The 26,965-nt window shown below is 32.8% G+C and overlaps 1 protein-coding gene across 1 annotated transcript in view; it reads right to left on the bottom strand.

Moving 5' to 3' along the window:
- Positions 1-26,965, bottom strand: part of LOC131845416 (neuropeptide SIFamide receptor-like) — a 111,503-nt gene that overhangs the window by 43,962 nt on the left and 40,576 nt on the right. Inside the window, exon 2 of the mRNA XM_059194480.1 lies at positions 12,101-12,638. Coding sequence (XP_059050463.1) covers positions 12,101-12,545 — 445 coding nt within the window. The 5' untranslated portion in view covers positions 12,546-12,638. The remainder of the gene's footprint in view (positions 1-12,100; positions 12,639-26,965) is intronic.

Raw genomic sequence — 26,965 nt, 5'->3', positions numbered from 1 at the left:
TTATACTCGTAGAAGCCTGTAAAACTCTCAACCTTTTTAGTGCCATGCCCCACCTTAGTTTTTCTAAAATTCTCACCCCATATAACATACATAATTTATAACATTAAACAATTTTATTGTTTACTTTAAAAATTTAAACAATAGGATTTACAAAGAAATCACCAGAAAATGATTAACGAAATAGTAAGTAAATTTTCGACACATATAATGAAAAATTTAAATTTCGAATCACGAATTCTTTATAATTTATTTAATAGAGTCCATTTTCCACACAATTGGGGGCAATTTGATTGATAAGGGCCCCTTATCAATCAAATTGCTCCCCAATTGTGGGGCGTGGGCCCCACTTTGGGAAACACTGATCTACACAAAATGGCGACCACTGATTTATTACACGAAGATAAACGGCCCTTGCTGTTATCTCAGACTGTCAATTATATTTCTTTTACTAGAGGTAACGTTTTGAAGGTACTGTTGAAAGATAAAATGTTGTAACAAGATTTTTTTTTATTTCTCTTTGATATCAAATTGTTTAAAATATTTTAGCTACTTTTTACCACAAATAATTTACTTAAATTTTATCAGTATTTTTTTCTTATCATTATAGGTAGGGTTGTTTGTTTTTAATAAAAAATCTTATATACATTTATAACATATTAAAATTTAAAATATATATATAAGTAGCCTGATCTGTTGGTATAAGCAAAGTATTTAAATTTAAATAATTAATGTGATTTGCCTTTTATGTATTTTTTAGCGAAATAGCCTTTTTTTATGGAACAAATTAAGCTTGTCTATATCATAGACTAATATTATAAAGAGGAAACAGTAACTTTTTGGATGTTTGTAATGTATAAACTCAAAAACAGTGACCGATTAGAAGAAAAATAACATATTTTAAGTACGCAGGCATCGCTGCAGGGTACTGCTAGTTTTATGGAAGTCATATTTTATAAAAAATATTCAAATTTTGAAAACTTTATTTTAAAGTCTAATTTAAATTCGAGACAATGGAGTACAATATAAGCGTACGATATAAACAGTTGTTTTACAAGTTAATAATTGGGCAATATTAAAAACACTAACTTATCGTTTCAATTGAAAAACGCTTTTAAGAGTAACGTTATAGAGTTTCTTTTACTACGGATATAGTGATATGGATCCCAAAGGACATTTGCTGACAATGCAGAAGACTACGTCTGTTGGCTGACATAGTGGCTCCGAAATGGCACGGAAACTATTGGAATCTCTGGCGGGATATCGTTGGCCCGTTTTCCATTATCCACGCCTACGTATTTAATGCATTAGTATTTTTATCAGTATTTTAACAATGTTTGCGGGGTAACATTATTTTGGCATATAAATTAAAATCGCTCTTAACACTGGCCGACCACTAGTAGAAATAGAAATAGAAATAATCTTTATTCAAATAAACCTAATATAAGCACTTTTGAATAGTCAAGTTTTTTTATTCTACCCCTTATTCGGAATGCAGATTCATCACAAGAAGAACAAGCAAGAAACTTGTGTGTTGCTCTTTTAAATAAATATTGATTTACTTATATTTAATTAACAACAAGGATTAGGCATGCGACAATCAACATAGAAACCGCTACGCACTTAATCTCTGTTCAGTAGTAAAAATTAATGTATATTATATTTGTTTAGTAGTGTTTGCGCCTTTTAGTGAAAATCAAGACCCTTGATGGTGTAATCAGAATCCAGGCTAGTTTTTTAATTACTTGAAAAATAGGTTTACAGTGTTTGCATAGTCATTTTTTTTTCGGACTACTCTAATGCTGTTTGCCGCAGCTGGCCTTTACAGTTTCACCGGACATTAGGGGGCGAGTGCAGATGGCACTCCCAAACCCGCGGAAGGGCTTATGGAGCGGCTGAAGGCCAACTCGCGCCTGACACAAAATAAATAGAGAGTACAAAATAGGGGATGAAAGTTTGTATTCAAAATAGTCATTTTTAAGGAAGCCTATGTGTTATTCTGAATAAGCTTATTTTTCATTAAAATCCGGTAGTTTTTGCGTGTTCTATTACTAGGAATCTTTTTTCGTTGCCTTTTTTGAGTTAGATTATCAAATATTTTTTTCTATATTTGGTCAATGTCACTATAACACGCGGGCGAAGTCGCGGGCACAGGTAGTAAACTATAAGTGTGCGCAATTTCTTACTTCTCCAACCGCTCAATTTTCGTAAAAAGAGGTACCTATGTAGTTTTTGCTTCGCGTACTAAAATACAGACTATTAGTTTTCGTCTTAAAAATAAGTTGAAAAGACGCAAAATGACATAAGTCGGAAGTGACAATCGAGGTCAACGCACTTAATTAAATATACAGTAAACCTCAAGTAAAACAAAGGCAATATGCCTTTACATGGAATAAATTGAAAATTAATTGTTTTACATTAAAGAGAAAATAGGTTATTCATTTTAGTACAGCTTTTGTGTTGGGAAAAGTAACATTTGTGTAAATGGAAACAAATTTACGAAGCAAATAGAACAACAGATATAATTCTTTTTTTAAATTATTTATTGTTTTCAGGATTAATTTTTCAATTAAATCTGTGCTTATTAACTTGCAAACGAATGAATAAATTACTATTCTTGTAAAAGTTTATTTATTTGAAAAATGAATGAATGCATTGAATAACTCTTTATTGTTTCTCTTACAGAAATAAATTAACAATTACATAAATTAATATGTACACCAAATATAAAAAAAAACAACAATTACAATATAGAGATAACGATGGGCGGCCTTATCGCTAAATAGCGATTTCTTTGAGGCAACCTTAGGATGGAGAGGAGTGATTAGACTGTTCTAGTCGAGGCATAACAAGTACTTATAGCAAGTATTATTAAATAAATACAAATTATATATTATATACACGTACATCTAACTACATAATAATACTTATATACATACAAAAAACATATACTTCTCAAATTATTAATGTACATTAATAATTAAAAAATTCTAAAAATGTTAACTGATATTATTGTCTACTTTTATTGGGTTACTAAATACGTAAGAATGAAGAGTTTTTTTTTTAAAGAACACATCACATATGAATGTGGCAAGTTATAAGGGCAGAGATAGGCTGACAATGGATGGATTGTGTGAAAGATGATATAGCAAGAAAAGGAGTAAATAACGAGATGACTACGGACAGGGATGAATGGAAGGGAAAAACATATTATGTCAACCCCAAATGAATGGGATAAGAAAGAAGTAATTGGGTTACGAAAATAGATTTATAAATATATGTAAGTGGTTTATTTAATAAACCATATATTATTCATACTCTTTATATTAACATTATTTAAAATTGTAAATGTGTTTGTTTCTTACATTTTTATACTGAACGGATTTGAATGAAATTTGATGTGTACGTAGACTATTACAGTATAAAGACGGGCTAGTCACTAACTTATATTTAATAAAAGTAGACAAAGTCACTGATAACATCTAGTAGTTTAAACATAAAAAAACATATGGGAATATCCTAGTTTCATAGTTATTCCTGTGTGATTACAATTTCCGATATTAGTTTTCAAACATACTTTTTATTGTAATTGTTATTGAAACTTTCACATAACTAACTTGTGGATATGTTTTTATAATATTCCGATAATAGTTGTCGAATTTCAATTGTATCCATACTGATACTAAAACGTGTATATAAAGCTGTACTGTAAGGTTTGGCTGGGCAGGGAGAGAAACAGGAACTGTGTAGGTGAGTGTCGACGTACGTCGACAAAGAGACCCCTTAGACTTACACCCGAGTCACCCCCTCCGATCGTCCAATTCAAACGCGGACCGAGGTTACAACGGCCTGAGCCGAGGTTCGAACCCCTAGCGGTGCCCTCAGACTAAAGTCGTATCAGTCAGGAGAGAGTTGGCCTTCAGCCGCTCCATAAGTCCTTCCGCGGGTTTAGAGTGCCATCTGCACTCGCTCCCTATAGTCCGGTGAAGCTGTAAAGGCCAGCTGCGGCCAACAGCATTAGAGTAGTCCGAAAAAAAAACCGAGTCACAAATCTCGGGAACTGCTCGGAGTTTTCCCCTCTGCCGACACCCGCACGATGAATTCATGGAGCGCTAAGATGTTCGTGTCTCTTTTAAATATTAAATGGAGCTATTAAATTATCATATATATATTTTTGATATGCACTGATTACTTTACGTTGTTCTCCCTGGAAACCGTCGTTATAAATTCCTGGTAAATTTGTCACAATAGGCTAACTGACCTGACCTCGTGTTCATCTCATCATCCGCCACTGGTCCCCGTCAGCGTAAAACGTTAGCGCAGGGGGTGCACTAAATTCCATTACCATAACATAGTATAAAACTAAAGTCGCTGTCGCTGTCTGACCGTCCCTATTTATACTTAAATCTTTAAAACTACGCAACGGATTTTGAGGCGGTTTTTTTTTAATAGATAGAGTGATTCTGGAGGAATGTATAATACATGTACATCCGGGCGAAGCCAGGGCGAGTAGCAAGTCATCCATAAAAAAAAAGAACGACTAAGTTCGAATTACAACTGCCTATTGTATAACTTACTTGTGTTCACATTACTAAGCCAATTTCATTGCTATCCTAGAAATTTAATATCTGATTCTGGCGTTCACGACAGAGAATAATGTGGTGCAAATATCTTGCCACTGTTCGTTGTGGCGGTCTATGTATACGAGAATTGTTTGTTCAAATAACATTTCACAAATTCAATAATCATTTATTGATGTACGACTTTTAGTCAATGAATGCCTCGGTGGTCTAGCGGTTTAACACACTGCCTTTCTTCCGATGGTCGTGGGCACGATTCCGCGCATGTACAAGGAACAAATATTTTTATTTATGAGTATGATTGTTTGTATTGGTCTAAGTGTTTTCCATGTATGATATGTATGTATTTAGAAAATAAATGTATTTAATAATTTATGTTAGTCGTCTAGTACCTATAACACAAGCTGTGCTTAGCTTGGGACTAGATGGCGCTGTGTGAGTTGTCCAGGTATATTACTATATGAGAATAGTTTGTTGAAATAACAATTCGGAAATTTAATAATCATTTATTTTTTTAGAATATTTTAGTCAAATTTCTTTGTATTATTATCAGACAGTTTCAGATTTTACTGAAAGAACTGGGAAGAAAATTCACTGAATTTGTTTTTTCCTTAAACCCAATTCGGTAACATTATTTGGTTATCTGACGAGACAAAAACTATCTGTTTGTTTGTATGTTACTTATTACACCTAAAAACAGTTGTATTAATTAGAATAAAATTGTCACGAATATATTGTTAAACTAGCTGTTACCACGACTTTGTTCGCGTAGAATTTAACTTTATTAGTGTCTGTTTGTAATATTGAAATAACTGTTTTTTACTACATGCATATGACAATAAATACGGTACATACACCAAAATCATTTTTTTTACAATTTTTGTCTGTCTGTCTGTTTGTTCGGGCTAATCTCTGAAATGGCTGGATCGATTTTGACGACGATTTTTATTGTCAGGTAGCTGGTGTAATAAGGAGTAACTTAGGCTACTTTTATTTTAGAAGAATAAAGTTAAATTCCACGCGGACGAAGTCGTCGTATAAGTCGTATAAGTCGTCGTATAAGTCGTCCTATAAGTCGTCGTGTAAGTCGTATAATAAAAAAAAGTGACAGTATTATCAATTGGAGATGATACCCATTGAATGGCAATAAAAGAGCTTGCTGTAACACCGAGTCATTACAAGAATAGCCAAGTGTTCGTCATTATCATCACATATCAACCGAAAATACAAATGTAAGTGGGGAATAAAAAGATCATAAAGTGTGATGGTCTCAACACGATTCGCGGAAAGTGTATTTTAATTCTTGGGCATCCTAAATCACTTGTGATAGGGCTGTCAACGTGGACAACACGCGAAAAAATATAATAGGACTAATTGGATGGTAAATTTTAGTTTTTTTTACAAATGAAAGGTAATTCAAAATATTGTAGATAATTAAATTCTGTATCAGCATATATTTATCTATACGTGAAACAAAAACTTTTACCAATTTTTACGAAATTTGCGCGAACGGAGAAATATGAAATTACGCACTCTTATGATTTATATAGGGAAGGAGTGCAGAATACAATTTTTTTATATTATGTAATTTTTTTTTAAATTTAAATTATAAAATAAAATATTACATACACTACCATTATATTCTACAATTTGTACTCAGAAGGGGAATTGTTAGTAATGTGAACTGATGAGTATGTACAATATAGCTAGCAATGTACCATGTCAGGTCCATAGTGATAAATTACTGGTAAATTTGATATGATGGGCTAAAAACTTAACCTCATGCTCATATGAGCATGAGGGTGCATCAGTATCGTCTTTTAAAAAAATACTTAGAAAACACTGAGCCAAATACAAGCAATGATACTCTTGAGTATTAATATTTCTATTATACGAGGGGTACAACCCACGACCATCGATGGGCTAAATAACTTAACCTCATGCTCATATGATCATAAATATATATACATCTTTTAAAAAAAATTACTTTAGAAAACACTAGCCAAATACAAGCAATGATACTCAGTATTAATATTTCTATTATAAACAAATGACCATCGATTCTGTTCCAAATACAAATTTACAGCTCATGCTTTTTCATGATCCACAACAACCATCAAGTGGCATCGTCTTTTAAAAATATTGAAAACACTGAGCCAAATACAAGCAATGATACTCTTGAGTATAAATATTTCTATTACACGACGGGTAAACCACGACAATCGAATATATAGTACAGTACATTTGGCGGACTTAACACCATGCTCATTTGATCAACCATAGGTGGTGCAGAGAATAATTGTCTTTTAAAAATAAACATAAAAAAATTCAACAAAATATAAGCAATGAAAATATATATAAATATTTCTATTACACGACGGGTACAACCCACGACCGTGAATAAACCGTTAGACCACCAAAGCCGGTGAATCCAGATACAATTAATATATAACTTCCAATATATAATATATATGCCACGTATAACGTTACATATATACCAAATACTATGACAGTCATGAACTGAGAGTTAAATGGAAAAAAATTGAATTATAAACAGAGAAAGTCATAAATTCAAATAATATTTACAGCTTGTTTTTCAGTCCAAAAGAAAATTTATTTGAAAATTTATTTATTTAATTATCTAAAATACAGGTTTATAGTTATTTATTTACATTTTTTTTTTTACACAGTTAATTTTAATGCACACAATATAATATACAGTACAGTACATTTGGCGAACTTAACACCATACGGCGGGGCGAAAGGAGATTGTTAGTAATGTGGATTGATGATCTTATTGGTAGCAATGTCCCATGTTAGGTTGACCTCCATGCGGTTCCCCCTGGAAACCATTACGATAAATTTTTGATGAATTTGTCACGATGGGCTAACTGAACTGACCTCATGCTCATCTTATCATCCTCTACTGGTACCACGCTAGCGTAAACCGTTAGCGTAGGCGAGTCTTTTATTCTATATCATCCTTAAAAAAAAATATTGGGTCTCAAAGTCACTGGCGCATTCTACTGCAATCCCAGAGGCGGTCCACTGTGAGAATTAGTTTCAACGCAACACTTGGAAGAAATCTTATTGATACGTCTGCCAAGGCGAAGCTACGCTCACGAAGGCGATGCCTCAGTTCCCCCTCTAACCTCCTAATTCCCTCTCTCCTCCTAATTCCTTCTCCTTCATTGTAATTCCACCCCGTCTAAACTCGCATCCTTTTGTGTGGATGGCAGACTAACTAGAACATAAAGTGGCAACCCTATACCACGACAATCCACGACGTACGCTTTATTACACTTAATTAGGGCGCATTGTGGTATAAAAAGCCACGATATTCCGGAGTGAAATTTAAACAAAATTGAACTATAATTTAATGCAATAAGGGTTGTGGTGGACGCAGCTGTAGCCTAGTATTTGTTAGTGTAGGTCATTTAACACAATGTCGGCATATGCTGCGAATGGTCAGCAATAGGATATGGTTCGTATGTGAGCGGATTAATTACATAATAGGCGTAGCGGATTTTAGGTCATTGAACTGGACAAAATACATATATATATATAATCATTTGTATTATTCAAGGACATCTACATAATAAAAATAAGCGGTTTCATTAAAAATTATGGAAATCCATAAAATGTTTACCACGTACATTTATTATAATGTTACAACTCGGTAGCAGTAGATAAAAAATTACAGTAATATGTTTTTGATATCCATACCGATAAAATGCACACATTACAATAAAAATAAACGAATAAAAATATCTTTTTTTTAAAGAAATTACTTTAACGATAGAATTAACTAATTTAGATAGGTACTCATTACTGTAATAATAAAGTAAAGAACTAATTATTGAATATTTATTTTTAGATATTTTTGATATATATATAAACTAATATTAGAAAGCTAAAGAGTGTTTGTTTGACAGCGCTAATCTCAGGAAATAGAATGAATTAATTCATAATTTCAAGTATGTAATTCAGATTACTAATGGCCCATATTATAAATACATTATAGACATACATACATATAAAATAATAATAAAATATAAGTTGTCTCTATATCTTTACTAAAGAATTATTATAGTGTTATATACCCATTTATCGAGACAGGATATAGGATATATAATCACGCTATCTATATCTCTATAAAATAATACATAAAATATAAATTGTCTATATATTGTAATATTGAAATAACCGTTTTTTAATCACGCATATGAATATAAATAGGGTAAATACATATAAATAAAATTTTTATCTGTTTGTCTGTCGGTCTGTTTGTAATCTCTGAAACCAACCGATTTTTTTTTTTGGCAGGTAGCTGATGTAATAGGGAGTAACTTAGGCTACTACTTTTATTTTAGAAACATTATTTTATTTTAGAAAAATAAAGTATTATTCCACGCGGACGATGTCGCGGGTACAGCTAGTAATCAATAAGTGACGCAAACGAAGTTACGTGGGTCGGCTAGAATAAGAGATAACTCGTTGAGACTCCGCTTACAGTGTGACTCCACCTCATTCAATAGAGCCGGTAGCGATGACACTCTTTGCCACAGTAATTGATATAAATACAAACAGAAGCGAGTTTTTTTTTTGTTTCGACAACGGAACAAGTTTACTGATGTTAGAATTGTCTATTGCCAAATCTGTGGTCAGTTGGTTATATTAGTTTTTGTATCACCGATACCAGAGTAAAATAGAATAGAATACGTAATCATTTATACAAATAAACTTACATTATTATAATATTTTGTATTGTCGTAATAGATCTTTTCTCTACAAACCAATTTTTTTTAATAGATGATAATGGAATGGTGCACCCGCCTGCGCTAAGGCTTATGCTGGCGGGGTACCAGTGGAGGATGATAAGATGAACATGAGGTCAGGTCAGCGCCTCAATCAGTCTCCCAATCAACTACATCATGACAAATTCACCAGAAATTTATCACAATGGTTTCCAGAGGATAACCGCATGGAGGTCAATCTGACAAGGTAGCATTTCGATCTCACGTCTTTCAGCTGCCAACCAGTTTGCTTAGTAAGATATATTTCAATGTAAAGATGGAATAATGCATTGAAATTACAGAATAAAAGCGTAATATCCGTATACTATATACTCCTCAGAAATGGCAACGTGATATCAGCGATGATGTTCATGTAAATAGGCGATGGTTTACACTTGCCAAAGTCCTTCTGCAGGTTTGGAGTGCTATCTGCACTCGTCCCCTATCGTCCGGTGAAGCTGTAAAGGCCAGCTTTGACCAACTGCATTAGAGTAGAGTGAAAAAAAAACACTTACAATCAAGTGGGCCGTCATGCGTCAGCTTGTTTTGCCTTTTTAATTAGAGAAAAAACAGACTTTGAACACATAAACAAAGAATCATCAGAACGTATCTGAAGTTACGTGTGTTGCCAGCTTTATCCGAACAATACGTAACTGTATGATGTTAGAGTCACGTGAAAGTTTGTACTCAATTACTTTAATATTTAAAAGATGCACCTTTCACAATTCCTCGATGTTGCCACATTAAACTTTAATATAATCTAAATAACATTTTTACTATACTTTCTAGTAAATGTTATAAACTTGTCCTATAAAACTACACGAGAACGTCGCTTATGAATTTGAATTTGAAATCTGTTTGGTATTCATTTTTAAATTACAATAAGATTTGAAATAAGAATGCAATCAAATGACTTTTTTTTCCCATATTCGTCCATCTCCTTTTTAGTGATGAAACAGGCAAAGAGCACTTTATTATTATCGTAGTTATCACAGATATATGAGATATACTTTTTCTTTTTTTATGTATCTGGATACCAAGTCAAAATGAAAGTCAAATTCGTTTATTTTTTACCACTTACACATGTCAAACATGTAATCACTATCCCTACCGGTCAGCTTGGTATAAATAAGAATATGAGTGACAGAAATAATATACAGTTTAAGATTTTTCTGATGCTCCACCTCAAATAGAAACTTTTTTAAAATACTTTTGATATCAAATGTAATTACAATGCCAACCGAAATCCTGACATCGAGGAAGAAGTTTATCTTCTTTAAAACTTTAATCACTGATTATATCACACAGTTTCAAACATTTAATTATAGAAACCATAATCTTACTTTGAAATTATTTTATTTTTAGAAACTTTTTTTTTATTTTAAAAGAAAAGGGCCAGGTGGATATTGGCAAGTGCAAATATTTGTATTAAAGAGTATGATTGTTTGTATTTTGATTTGGGTGTTTTCTATGTATATTATGTATTTATTTACAAAAAAATGTATTTAAGTATTTCTATCAGTTGTCCCATAATACAAATTCTGCTTAGTTTGGGACTAGGTGGGACTGTCTGAATGGCTCTGGGTTATTATTATTTATTATTAACACTCTACATGTAACAAAGTTGTAAACACAATGTTATTCATTTAAAAAAATATGTCTGCATATGATATCCTTTTTTTTCAAATCGGTTAAACTGCATCCATTTTTGCATTATAACATGACTCCAATTTCTTTTATAATAACCAATGACAGTTATACGAGTTGTTTTTTGTTCGCACGAAATGTGCATTTAACGAAGTAAACGATCCAGTATTGTACATAAATTCGCCATAATCTTTCGTCTGTCAAAATTTAACGATTTTGCGAGTCACAATCCAATTTGTGTATGCATATTTTTTATTAATAAAATTACGATATTTCCAAGCTTACAACTCGATTACTGTGTTTTCAACTTAATAATACGAGAAAGTTGAAACCGAGTTCAGTGTCATGTTTGCTTGAATTCAAGTTATGTTCATGCTTTTATTCGAGGAATCGTTGGTTCAATTCTCAGTTTAGAACATTTAGAGGTGTTATAAATTGAAGCATGTCTTATTGTACTTATACTTATACTATATAAGCATAGTAAATATTTGTGTGGTTAGACGGCCTCGATGGTCTATCGATTTAGCACACCGCCTTCCGATGGTCGCGGATTCAATTCCTCGCACGAGAAATAACTTGCTTTGTAAACTAATTGCTGATTAGTTTGAAGAGTGAGATATGACAGAGAAATACATGAATGCAGAAATGCAATACAGATGCAGAACTATTTTCTCTGAAATAGCAATACTACCAGTGTCACATGATAACGTGATATCCATTGTATCATTTACCATCAGGTGAGCCGTCACTTTGTTTGCTATTCTAGTTACATAATATTAACATAAAACCATACGGAATGGCAAACGATACAGCCTACTTTTTATCATGAACCACATAAAAAGTACTTGGTAGTACTTATATAATAAAATAAATACTAGCAAGTATATAATAGTACTTGTTTTATTAATATGTACTGCTTGTCTTCCTAATTATCGCCTTTCAGATACACACCACTGTTCTCTCACCGTTACACACAATATAATGGCCACATGACGCCAGCTGTGTGGGTTAGAGACGACACGATGCTTCCTTCTCTTTCCCACCTATAATTATAAAATTAAAAATATATTATGTACATACATAATTCTCTTCCCAGCACCCACGTTTCAGGCTTCGAATTCACCTCCACCAACACAGTCGGCGTACACACCAACAGCACCATCAAGTCCGCTATACTCAAATTCACTAGAAATATATTAGTCGAATTCCTCATGTCCTTGGTCTTCAAAATAACTATTGGCACCATCACATTTCCTATAACACCTAAGCACATTATGGCTATACAGAACGTCATCGACGTGGCCTTTATGTAATACGGTATTTCAGTGTATTCCGTGAAATTAAGGCTCGACACACCCGCAGTTCCATTGACCGCACTCCCGTACTCGAATGTGTTATTCGAGTTGTAATCGTAATTGAACATCTCGATTTTTGGTAGCGTCGCATTGTGGGTGTCATTTTTGTATGAGATGTGAGCGTATTGTGGTGTACCCTGAATTTGTGTGTAATTGTTTATTGAAATCATGTGAGTGATGGTAGTGAGTTCATTATTTCACATTTTTCGTCGGTGAGTCGACGGTGCGCCACTCTATCTCATACTTCGATATTTGGTTGTAATCTGAAACAAAATAACATTAATTTTAATATTTGTAGGACTTTTGCTACCTTGTCTTGCTTTAACTAATATTATAATCGTAAAAGTTTAGAAGTATGGACGGAGAAATGGATTTTTGTTACTCTTAGGTACACAGAAAAAGTACTGAACGGTTTTGGATGAAACTTTACAGTAATATAGCTTAACATATATAGCTAAACATTAAAATAACACAGATTATAAATTTAACAACAGCTATTTCATAAAACATCCTCGATAATGCGTGTAACATAATGTTTTAAAGAAAACTTGCTAATTAATAAGAACAGACAATAATGAATGAACTTCAATTTTGTATTGCGATTAATACAATTTATTAAAATTTCTTTCTATACGCAATAATTGAAGCAACAAATAGGCTTAGTAACCACTATTTATACATATGTACGTGAGTTCAAATCTCGGCAAAACAAGTAAAATTTGGTGTCCATAATTTTTTTAATGATTCTCCAGTGAAAAAAACAACGGTATTAAAACCAAACATTTATCCTATGGCAAAAAGCTGATCGTTCACACTACGTGGATAATTGAAAAGATTGGTAGTCAATCTTTTCTTGCCATTTGGGATATTAGTCGTGATTTTATTTTAAGTATATATATGTATTGCTAATATATTATACATTTAATTATATATATTGCTATTATAATATATATAGGATATTGCTTTAATTATATATGCGTAATATATAATTAAAGCAAATAGAGATTTTTTTGGTTGCTTAAAGTATATTTGCGCAAGAAAAATATTGTCTCACGGATGTAATCCTAAATTAGGCAATCAGGATCATTGCCAGCTGTCGACATTTTGCTGAAAGTAACACCTGTCATTTATTTTCAGCGTCCTCCGCTGAAAATATTTCAATTCAACATGGCAGGACGCGAGCCTACAGTTGTCTCGGATTAATAATAATAACCCTTGGATAATTTACACAAAGCCATCCAGTACCAGAGTAAACAGAGCTTGTGTTATAAGTAGACAACTGATATGAGAGAAAAGACACACCCCAATGTATGCCTTTTCTTTTTAGCCGGTAAGAGTCCGGGAGTTCCTCCCCTGATGCGTTGACAGAAGGTTAAGTTTGAGGTATTTAGCCGGTAAGTGTAGGTTAGTCCGGCAGTACCTGTTTACCTCCTCTATTGCGTTCGGGTCTCTATGAGGATTTTCAAAAGAAAAGGCATAATGATAATATAGCGACGGTTATATGAACATGTAGATCATCAGTTTGTTGAAACTCCAATTACGATTCGATGACGGCCTCAGTGGTCTAGAAGTTAAGCACACTGCCTTACTTTCGATGGTCGCGGGTTCGATTCCTCGCACGGTACAAACATTTGTATTCATGAGTACGATTGTTTGCATTGATCTGGGTGTTTTCTATGTATAATATGTATGTATTTACAAAAAAAATCTATGTATTTGCATCAGTTATCCAGTACCTATAACACAAGCTTTAGCTAGCTTAATTTGGTTTAGATGACACAGTGTGAATTGTCCTGAGATTATTTATTATTATTATTGTTATTAATTACATAAAAAAGTGAAGAAAAACAAAATTAACTTAGAAGGCAAACTCGTAATTTACCTGTGTAACTTAAGTAAATTAGATACCCAAACTTACACTCTACCCACTCACTTAATCTTATAAGTTTAACACCGACCTCGATACTGTTGGTTGTAGTTAAGTCTAATTTGTTTTAGTGTGGCTTGGTGTATGCCATTTACGCTACAAAAATCTGGGAAAGGCTGTTAGTTATGGGATCTAGGGAACCCATTATTATAGCAACATAGATAGACTTCTTAGAACTTCGATAGGTTCATCTAGTATTTTTAATAGCACTGTCATAAATACAAATATAAGCGAGATTTTTTTGTTGTGACAACGGAACTAGTTTTTCGATGTGAGTATTGTCTATTTCCAAGGCGCTTTAAGTCCGTGGTAATTTTTTTTTATTTCTGTGATAGGGATATTAGGGACTTTTAGGGCTACATCACTTCAGCAGTGAGAAAATTGGCTTAGCCGCACCGAGAATCAGTCAGAAATATAAATACTAATATTCTTTCGATATCGACCAGTTTTTAACTCACAACCTCTTGGTTATACGACTTATAATAAGCAATTATGTTCTAATTACACTGTTATAAAGACTACACCAATATTTAAAAAAAATAATGTAGTAGTTGTATTATTAGTACGAATATAACAAGCGTAAGTTCCCTAAGCTTCATCTCTATCTGTTTAACAAAAGTTAGAAAAGTCATACATGCTAACTTTTCTCATCAGCGCTGCTAAATAAATAAGCAACACTGCTTATTTCATGTAGTGCTTATTTCAAATGTACCTCTATGCTGTGTGATCATCAGAACTAACTCTTAATGCTTATTTCTGGCGCAACGAAACTGTTCTGCTGTTTGAGGAGTAATATAATAATCTTATAAGAGATTGGACTGGTATCTATCACCCTGGACTCTGTCACCCTGTTGATGATAGACAAATATGCATTTCAATAATAGTTTATGCACGGGACTCTACTTAATGTTAGATATAGACATTTACATAAGTATACATTGCAAAAAACTGACACTTGAAAAAAAACTAATGAGTTTCTTGCCAGTTCTTCTCAATTGAATCTGTATACTGAACTGAACAGTAGTGAAGAAATATTTATTATGTTTATTTTAATGACTTTTTTCCACCCATGCGCCATATTATATGCGACGGCCTCGGTGATCTAGCGGTTAAGCACACTGCCTTACTTCCGATGGTCGCGGGTTCGATTGGTCGCACAATGCAAACATTGCATTCATGAGTATAATTGTGTGTATTGATCTAGATGTTTTCTATGTACAATATGTATGTATTTACAAAAAAGTATCTAAGTATTTATGTCAATTGTCTAGTACTCATAACACAAGTTATAAAAAAATAATAATACCGATAACAACCTCAAACAATCAACACAGAGGTATCCCAAACCACCTATGTACCCCTGACGATGAACTCATCATCATGGGTACTACACAGCTTACAAATACTTAGATACATTTTTTTGGAAATAATAATATTTATTTTAAGAAAAGACATTTCACATGAGACACAACTTTACAAATATAGATCTTAACTTAACTTTAACCTATGACAATTAAACAAAGTGGTGAGTTGTGTTTATTTAAAAAGGTCTCTGCACTAAGCGTAGGCGTCAAAATGTATTTTACCTATTTACCTAAATAAGTAAAACATAAATGCATATATAATGTACATATAAATCAAAGGAGACTAGTATCCATAGAAAATTACGAGTAGCGTTTGAAAATCACCAAGTCGGTACATTACTAGGTACATAATAGGCTATTAAAGCGGGGTGATCAGCAATTAACTAGCCGGAGGCTGGCTCCCTGCAGAGCAGTGGTGTAACAACACTGCAACCGAATTATCTCATCGAGTACAATATTGACCGGGTCACGACAGCAAACTGGAGAGACACGTGCACTGTTTTTATTTATAACTAGCTGTCCCGGCAAACATTGTTTTGCCATATAAATTAATAACGCTATAAAAAATAGGGGTTGATGATAGAAGGGTGAAAATTTAGGATTGTATGTATTTTTGTATGTTGTATCATAAAAAAAGAAACTAGAAATTTGGTCTAAAAAATTTAAAAAAAAATTTTGGGGCGGACTACCCCTAACATTTAGGGGGATGAAAAATAGATGATGGCCGATTCTCAAACCTACTCAATACGCTCACAAAATTTCATGAGAATAGGTCAAGCCGTTTCGGAGGAGTATGGGAACGAAAACTGTGACACGAGAATTTTATATATGAGATATACGGTTTTGTATCACGATGGCTATCACCTCACCACTGTACATATAAGGTGTCGCTATTTAATTTTATTTTATATTTTATTGTACTTGTGTCCCCACAATCATATTTCTATTAATATATATCCATATATCGACAAGTTTTTCGCCTCTGTACAAGGCTTCATCAGGCATTGATGTTCAGCGAAACCAAACTGCGAATGAATAGAGTTCCACAAAATAATACCTAATTCGACAAATATATAAAAAAATTAATTGTCAATTTCGGGTCTTTTCTTATTTATATTCAACAACTATAACAGTCAGGCTTTAGGTGGTATATTTTTATATTTTGCATATAAATGTATGTATGTATATACAAATACAAAAAAAAATGTATAATATTAAAGCACTACAAACCATTACAGTCTAGGTACCATCGATCCACTCGCATCCATCAACATGGAATTCATCCGCACACATTGGAACCTAAATCGATCCACTCCATCCACATGGAATTCATCCCCACACATTGGAACCTAAGTGGTTTCACACAGTACGTTTTCAGAGGAGTTTCCTCCCGCGTACACTTAGATTGTGGAACTACCTGCCGAGATTGTCCTTAGAGACTACAGCATGAGGTTTTTCAAGAAGAATAATTAATGCTTTTTAAAATTCGGCAACTACGATTATTTTGGTTTGTTATCGGTGTTTTCAATCACCGTACAGTCAGTTAAAAATATAAATTGAGACATAGAGTTCGGCTCATTTTCAGAATTCAACTTACGACCTTTAGGACCTATGCCGAGTAGTAAAAGACTAAGTCACGTCTAAAAAAATTATATAATAAATAAAATAAGTAAATAAGTCGTGATTTCCTCAAGGGACCGTGTTGTAACAACTGATTGAAATCGAGTTACGTCGGGACACAAGAAATCCGGGATTATTAGTACCCTTTAGGCTAGTACACGTCGCTTAGAGACCTAAACATATGAGAATAGGGTTGTAAGTTGATAGTTATAAATAGCAATATTAGTTATAATATCCTATATTTTGTTGTAACTAAACATTACTACGTTTAGATATTGAAGAGAAGAGAAACAATATTTTCAGTGAGATTTAGGTTCATATAACGAATATACATATAAAAGATACAGAACAATATAAACAGACATACACATACGAATAAATAAAAATAAATAAATAACCCTGAACAATTAACACAGCGTCATATACTCCCACGGTAAGCAGAGCTTGTGTTATGGTACTAGACAACTGATATAAATACTTGGATAATTTTTTGTAAATACATAATAGAAAACACCGAAACTGATATAAACAAGCATACTCATAAATACAAATGCACCGTACGAGGAATCGAATCCGCGACCATTGGAAGTAAAGCGGTATGCTAAACCGCTAGACCACTGAGGTCGTGTTGTACACACAAATGCTAGCATCGTAAACAAAAGTACACATTATTTCAATTAGGACAACATTCGGGGTCTAAATTCTACAATCCCTATATTTTAATTAAAACAAATATTTCTATGCAACTACTCACGTAGTAAGTCACCTTAATAAAACCACAGATAAAGCAAATGTAAGTCTACATCGTTGTTTCGTATTATCTGTAGTTTCTGGATTTAGGGTAAAAAAGAAGGATATTCTTAATCAGAATGTAACTTTTTTCTACGATTACCGATCTATAACTCCCGTTAACCGTAATTATAATTAATATGATAACCGTTACTAAAACTATAAAGATATATTATCTATACCGATAGAGAGCAGTGGAAGAGAATGACATACTGCGCCGACCCCAAATAATGGGATAAAGGCAAGGCAATGATGATGATGATATATTATATTATCTGTGCTAAAACTATATAATAATTCTGAATTAAAAAATGATGTTTCACAAATAATCCCATATATATTTGTATAAGATGGACTAGTAATGATTGAGTCCATTTAAGTTCAAAACATCATTAACACAAAAATTTCATATTTTAGAAAATCGACATAATATTTAAATTAAATACCTCTATTTACCATAAAATTATTCGTGTTAAAACGCGTTTAACGATATTAATAATAAAATGATTTGACATTTAATATTCGCAACTTACAGAGGAAATATTGCGCTGCATTTAATCATTTAACTTCTTAATAAAGAGCGAGTAACTGAGAAAAATCCAATTTACACTTGCAGAAGTCAAGCAACAGTTGAATTGTACTTGATTTAATATAAAAGTAATTCAGCCAGCTCTGCAACTATGTAATTGCGTGATGACCGTAGTGGTCTAGTGGTTTAGCACACCGCTTTACTTCCGATGGTCGCGGGTTCGATTGCTCACAAGATACACATATTTGTATTCAGGAGTATGATTTAGATTTAGGTGTTTTCCATGTACTTTATAAAAAATATATATATAAGTATTTCTGTTAGTTGTCTAACACCCATAACGCAAGCTCTGTTTACTTTGGGACTAGATGGCGCTGTGTGAATTGTCCAGTTAAAAAAATAGTATAGTTAAAATAGTATTTCCAACTCATCTCTATTATTTATGGGTAATAACGGAATAGACACCGGTAGAGGGTAATGGAACGAAATGACGGTAGATTTGATATAGACAGTTTAAAACATATTCTATATATAGAGTCTATATAAACGTGATTTATTTAAAAAAAAATACGAGCAGAGTTTCTTGTCATGAATAAAGATATTTTGAATTTGAATCATAATAATTAATAAATATTTACGTATATACATACTAATACATATACATACAATTAAATATATACAAATCAACAGTAAAAGGTCAAATGAGGTGCTATAGAGAAATAATACTATTTCTCTGATATCTGACATTGCACTGAATAAAATATTTTTCTTTCTTTCTTCTTTCTTTCTCTATACTTTAAAATTAGTAAAAGAATTACTCTAGTTCTAGGAAAGATATTGGTTTGTATTCTACATATTTACTTTAATTATACCGTTCCATATACTAGTAATCCTGTAGGTATTAATTTTGGTAACTTTTTCTAAAAATGCAGTGCATACAATATATTGTTTAAAGGTACGACTATACTAAAGTGGTTCAGTATTTGATGCACTCGGTATACTGTAACAACACCTTTATTGCCGTGTCACAGTTTATTAAACTTTGTCACCATACCTGCTTTATTATTAAAATGTCTTTTACACGAGAAGCGAGATACAGCAACTGAGCGAAGCGATTAGAGGGAGATGGAAAAAATCCAATTATTTACTTCGCAAAATGTTCGTAAATGTTTGGCCGTAAAACTGGAAAATATAATTATCATTATAACCATTTTCCGAAGAAACTTTACAGATTTAATGGTCGAAGTTTCTTTCGGTTTGCGTTGTTAGAATCCTATGCTTGTAAAATATCTTATATAATTTGGCTACATATCAAACTCGTACTTGTAAAAAGGAAACTTCAAACCAATGTATCAACATGACGGGCCACTGTCCCTTAAACAAACACTTGTACACAATAGGTGCTACAGACATTCCTCTTCGTCGGGGCTGTTTTGAAGCCAAAGAAACAGCTGCTCACGTAATCCTGGAGTGCGTAGCAGTAGCCACACAACGAACACAAATCCTCGGTGAGGTCGCTTCGTGAAGCCTTTGAAGTTTCCAGGAGACTTCTGCGCTTCTGGGAGGAGCATGGCTGGCTACTTTAGTAGTCTCATCTCTACACGCACAACGGTCTAAATGAGACGCTAAATGCGGAGAATAGAGTCAAACTTAGATTATATTATCAACTAACTGTACCCGCGACTTCGTCCACGTGGAATTTAACTTTATTTTTCTAAAATAAAAGTAACCTAAGTTACTCCTTATTACATCAGCTACCTGTCAAAAAAGGTCCCGTCGAAATAGGTCCAGCCATTTCAGAGATTAGCCGGAACAAACAGACATACAGACAAAAATTGTAAAACATGTTATTTTGGTGTATGTACCTTATTTACATTCATTTGCATGTAGTAAAAACAATTATTACGGCTAATCTCTGAAATGGTCCAGCCATTAGCCGACACAAACAGACCGACCGACAGACAAAAATGTTATTATGGTGTATGTACCGTATTTATATTCATTGCATGTAGTAAAAAACGGTTATTTCTATATTACAAACAGATACCCCAATTTTATTTATATGTATAAGAATATAGATGTACCGAGACTATCTACTTCGTTCAAATTAGTCTGCGTAGGCACCTCTGTCTCGCCTATTTCAGGTGCCAAGCAGTTTGCTTTGTAACATGTATTTTGGTTGATAGATGAGTTACAATAAAATTACAGAATACGCAGGTTGGCGATGTAGTCCTTCCGAATAGCAATGAATGAGTACGTGATGGCCATTCATCAATTTTGGTCAACACCATTTAATTGAACCTTTCTTTATTTCAAAAATACAGTTAAAAAAATTACACCTTTTTAAGTCGTTTGAAAATAATAATAAAATAAATTATAGAGATTGTAATAGTAATATATCTTTACGATTGTTATCCGATAGGGGTAGCTACCCCTAATCTGATAACTAGATCTGACAAGCTAGAAATACTGTCAACTATACACATCTGATGAACGCACCACTTAAATATAACCAACGAATTTGTATATAACAAGTCACATTTCCTACATATATTTGACAGCCTCGATGGTCTAGCAGTTTAGCACACCGTCTTACTTCCGATGATCGCAGTTTCGATTCCTGCATGGTACAAACATTTTTATACATGAGTATGATTGTTTGTATCGGTCGGGTATTTTCTATATATATTATCACTGTATTTATAAAAAAAACGTGTCTATGTATTTAAATCCGTTATCTAATACCCATAATACAAGCTCTGCTTTACTTGGGACTAGATGGCGCTGTGTGAGTTGTCTTAAGATATTATTATTTGAATCCAAAATAGAAGAGGCAAGCCTACCTCCGTCTCACAGATTAATAACTACAAAACTAGATACAAACAATTTAATTGATGATTATTGTTATGACATTAGTCGATTTAGTCGCCCTAACTACAACATAAATAACTTTAATCGTGTTGTTTATATCAACATTTAACGCAATACAGTGCTTCTCTACTCGAGGGTCGTAGTATTTTTTAAAATGAATCATAATCGTATAGTGCTCCTAACACAACATGTATCATCATGTATGTAGTGTTAGGAACACTATTCGATAACGCAATACAGTGCTTGTCTACTCGAGGGTCGTAGTATTTTTTAAAATGAATCAAATCGAATAGTGTTAGAAACACTACATACATGATGATGTATGTAGTGTTAGGAACACTGTTCCATTCAGGAGGTGCCCTGATATACGCTAGCTCGCTAGCTTTTTTAGCTTTCTCTAGTACCGGGATACCAGAATAAGATATGATGAAGACGACGTTAGTCAGATTATTTAAAACTAACACCCAGAATATACATAATAATTAAACATGATTTCAGACCCGCGTAACGACTACCCAACGTTTCTATTTCGCTCTACTACCATTGGGTCATAGCGTTATTTATACGATTAAAAATGCTAAACAATCTGATGATCCTGCCTCTACTGACTCTGACTGACTCTGACTGCTACTTTACTACCGTGAAGGAATTTTACTGCAAGGCTACATTTTTACATAATTATATTTCTCGATGATCATTTAGAAAATACACATACAGTGCAATTAAAAAATAACAGTGCTTTTTTTGTAAACACAAATAAAATAATGATTTTTTAATATTCGTTATTACTTCCAAATAATAACATGGTATAATCACAGATAACATAATATTGCATTAGTAAAATGAAATGTTAAGTTTATATGTATAAATTAGTCGAACTTTCTGTTAAATAATCATTATTAACAAATGCAAATTTCATTATTTTGTGATTTAATTTTATTTACCAAAAAAAAATGATATATCACAATTATAACTTAAGTAAATTGTCTGCTCTTACGTTTAAATAAATGTGATTTGATTTGTTACCTGCGACCCTTTAACTGAACTTGCCTGACGTTCATTATACATCGGGCATAGATATTGATGCTGACTTTGTTAGTTCATAACGTAGTTTATTCGCATTATTAGTCAATGATCTTTGAATAAAGTGGGTTCATTGATCGAAAATCCTTATATTAATAAATGACTGAAAAAAAAATCGTAAAAAAGTAAACAAACACTTATATATATATATATCTACTATTAGCACATATTAATTAGACAAGCTTTAATTTAGTTGATTAACAGATAACATTTTTATTAATATAATAAAAGTATATGTACCTACTTTAGTCGACTCTATAGTAGGTACTCTTACTAAGATAGAAGATAGCAACGAATGATTTGGCATGGAGATTTCTCCAATAGGTACCTATTTATATAAGTCAATGAATATACTGAAATTATGTAAACAAAGTTACAAATAAACCAATATATATACAGAATTTTCAATTAATAAAACGCAATATGGCGGATTCTAAAGAATCCAGCTGTTTTCCAGTGAAATGTTGATCCTAATTGACACCAAGATGTAACTATCAAACCGACTTTCAATTAATTGAGGTTATTACTATTCTTTTTGTGTCGACTGCATTGTCTTTTTTATATATATTTAAAGTTATAAAATGACAATCTGAATCTGCCTGAAAATATATTCAAATGTCATATAAAACACTGTACTGTACTGTAAAAGTGCTCATTATAAAATTAAAGAGTTTGTAAATGGGAATAATGTTTATATAGAAAAAACTTAAAACTCATAGCGCTGACAATATTATCTGATTGCACTAAAAATTAGTGCGTAGCGGTTTTGATTTTGACTATCGTATGCCTCTTACTTGTTATTGTGCAATTATTTATTTAAACAAAAAACATTTATTCAAAAGAGCAAATACAAGTTTCTTGCTTATTCTTCTTGTGAATCTGCGTTCCGAATAAAAAAATATGACTTAATAGTTTGTAAGTGTTTATATTGAGTTTATTTAAATACAGATTATATATATTTCTATTCTATTCTATTCTTTGTTTAATATTTACGTACAGATTTCATAACGTGGAACGTTTTACATAAAAAGTAATAAAATCCAAACTTACCGTTGATTAACCTGATGGGCTAACTGACCTGTCCTTATCATCTTATCATCCTCCACCGGCGCCCCATCAACGTAAACCGTTATGGCAGGTGGGTCAACATACCATCTACCATCAAAGAGGCAGTGGTCTTATAAGTCGACTGTCTCTTTTTTTTACTCTGTATTTCTTTGTCTAACTGTCATTCTAGTCACATAAACTATAATATTCCACATTTTCTCTTATTACATTACAAAACTAAACTATAAACTGTCTCAGCAATATGACTTATTACAACAAAATTACGATTTCACTTCGAAGTCGTTTATGACGGCCTCGGTGGTCTAGTAGTTAGGCATACCGCTTTAATTCCGATGGTCGGAAGTTCGATTCCTCGCATGTTGCAGACATTTGAATTTATGAGTATGATTGTTTGTATCGATTTGGGTCTTTTCTATTTATATTATGTATGCATTTACAAAAAAAAAAAACGTACTTTGTGCTGTTAGATTCTGATTTGCCGGTTTCTCTCCTTCTATCCGTATATTATGTATAATACTTTATTTGCATTTAAACAAAAAAATATGTTGTTGAGATCGAAGTATTTATATAAGTTGTTTAGTACCCATAACACAAACTCTGCTTACCGTGGGACTAGATGGATCTGTAGTAATTATCCAGAGTTAGTTATTTATTTTATTATTTCTTTTCCTCTGACATTCAAACATAAAACAAAACCAATCATTCACAGTTACGAAATTCTAAAAACAGAAAATTATAAGTGACGCCTTAATGATATATGCGTAATGAATGTTAATGAATGGCTTGACATTTTATAACAAAAACTGTAAAATATGGTACTACAGTAATTAGTTATGTTATTGTACGATAGGTACGTAATTATTTCATATGACAACCCATTTTTGGTTTGCTAGATAATGAATTGTGCGGCGACATCAGAACGCTGGAGAGAAGCCAAGCCAATGCATGCATGCGCTAACTATACCAATCAGTAGTTCCACTCTGAACCAAAAAAATATAAACTTTGAGCGTATTTTCAACCAGTCTCCTTTTGCGTAGATTATTAGAAAATCTTTGAAATGCATTTTAAATAATCAAAATTGATATGTAGTTCTCATTACCCTGTAAGGTTGAAACTCATGCTGTCTTAATTGTTAATTCCAAGCTTTAATTCTCGCTCATTACATAACCATTCCATTACTACCTATATACAAATTTCAATGTTCCATTCCACCATCCTCAATAGCATTCCTTATCCTTATATACAAATTAAAAAACAACTGTTAAGAAAAGTACAAAACAATCTAGTTTTTCAGTTCAATTCAAATCAGAAAGATAGGTTCAATAGTTTAACGTTTTTATAAGTAACAGGGTACTATGGCAGGCTATTAAGCAATACTTCTTTATCTCTGTCTATAAATAATATATCTATAATAAATTAAAAAAACAAGTACACCTGGCTACACACCATCAATAATATAAAATAAATACACTACATTAACTAATAATAATAATAAAAATCTCAGAACAATTCCCACAGCGCCATCTGGACCCAAGTTAAGCTACCTAAAGCTTGTGTTATGGGTACTAGTAACTGATACAAATACATAGATATATTTTTTCGTAAATACATACATAATACATATTAAAAACTAAGACCGATACAAACAATCATACTTATGAATACAAATGTTTGTGGCATGCGAGTAATCGAACCCGCGACCATCGGAATTAAAGCGGTGTGCTGAACCGCTAAACCACCGAGGCCGTCAAATAGAAAACTCGAGTAAATAAAAAAATAATGCTTGCCATAAAGGTTAGATTAGACTACTGACTACATAATTCTACCGTGTTGACAGTTTCCCATCTGATATGATCACAAGAAATGTGAACTAGGTATTTTTGAATGAAATACAACGATAACATGACATACTGAAGCCTACTCGAGATTTAGTAGTGTCGCGTCCAGATACCAATCTGGTTTTGATCTTCAACTTCCTCAATTATGTTATAATTTGTCCAAAACTTTTTAAGAAAGTGCCGATTATAATCAGGTGTTTGATAAATTTAACTTCAAACAGATCGGTTGCGAGATAAAAAAAAAGTAAAAAGCTGAGTGGGATTTATGCAAGCTTTCCTGTGCCCACCGTTTCGTAACAAATCATATAATGGAAAAGTTGAACGTATCCGAAGTTCGCACTTCGTTTGGAAGCGTCGGTTTCAGATAATTTGTTGGATTTAATTATAACATTTGGAAGTTTTCAAAGTGTTGAAAAAATATCGCAGAAGAAAACATGTTTATGTTTGACTTTTGGTACATATTTTATTAAAGTTGATAAACAAATAACTTGCCGACTTATTTATAAATATAAGTCTGTCTGTCGGTCTGTTTGTTCCGGCTAATCTCTGAAATGGCTGGACCGATTTTAACGGGACTTTTTTTGGCAGGTAGCTAATGTAATAAGGAGTAACTTAGGCTACTTTTATTTTAGAAAAATAAAGTTAAATCCACGCGGATGAAGTCGCGGGAACAGCTAGTATTACATAATTACTAGAAACATCCCTAAAATCCGTTGCGCAGTTTAAAAGATTTAAGCGAACAGACAGCAAAGGCGGCTTCATTTTATTATTATTTTTTTTTATTTATTTTTGTGTACTACAATCTGTCACAACTGAACATTAAGTAGTATGTTTGTTGGGTCATCTCGTCGTGACAGGCTCGCTATGTGTTACACACATCCTACTTTACTTCATATATGCACTGCTTATTTGACAAGGTCCTGAGGCATTTTGCGTTTTAGTCTGCGATTAGATTGGCTCACTTTCATCAGTGTCTTTGCCAGGCGGTTGGGATGATTTGTCATTCTTTCATCGTATGATTTGGTTTGTTTTAAAATCTCTTGTTTGACAGTGTCTATCTCCAGATCATGATGCAGTTGTTCATTTGTGACATACCCAGGTGCATTGGTTACCATTTTATTATTTGTAACATAAAATAAGAGCATCGTGATTACAGATTTTACCTTCATAACATACAAATATAAAAAAAAATACATGTGTGAGTTTTTATTTGTTTATGGCAATTTATTTCAGGCAACATTTATATGTAACCAATTTAAAACGAGATGCAGCAGCAGATCTTCCCCTCTGAAATGTCAGCTTTTATTATAGGCTCATCCGAGTTTAGACATGTCAAGTGTCGCCATGACGCGATGACAGCAGTTGACAGTGCATCTGACCACAGATAAGATAATATTATCTGACCAACCCCGTCTAGGATTACAGTAACGATATATTTATATATATATTACAATTATATGCTATAAAACTAGGCCCAAGCTAAACAGCAGAGCTTGTGTA

The sequence above is a fragment of the Achroia grisella genome, unplaced genomic scaffold, assembly GCF_030625045.1.
Source record: "Achroia grisella isolate CSIRO2021 unplaced genomic scaffold, CSIRO_AGI_Agris_v1 utg474, whole genome shotgun sequence".
Classification (NCBI taxonomy): Eukaryota; Metazoa; Arthropoda; class Insecta; order Lepidoptera; family Pyralidae; genus Achroia; species Achroia grisella.
Note: the sequence above shows the minus strand (reverse complement) of the source record. Positions and strands in the feature narration are given on the sequence as shown.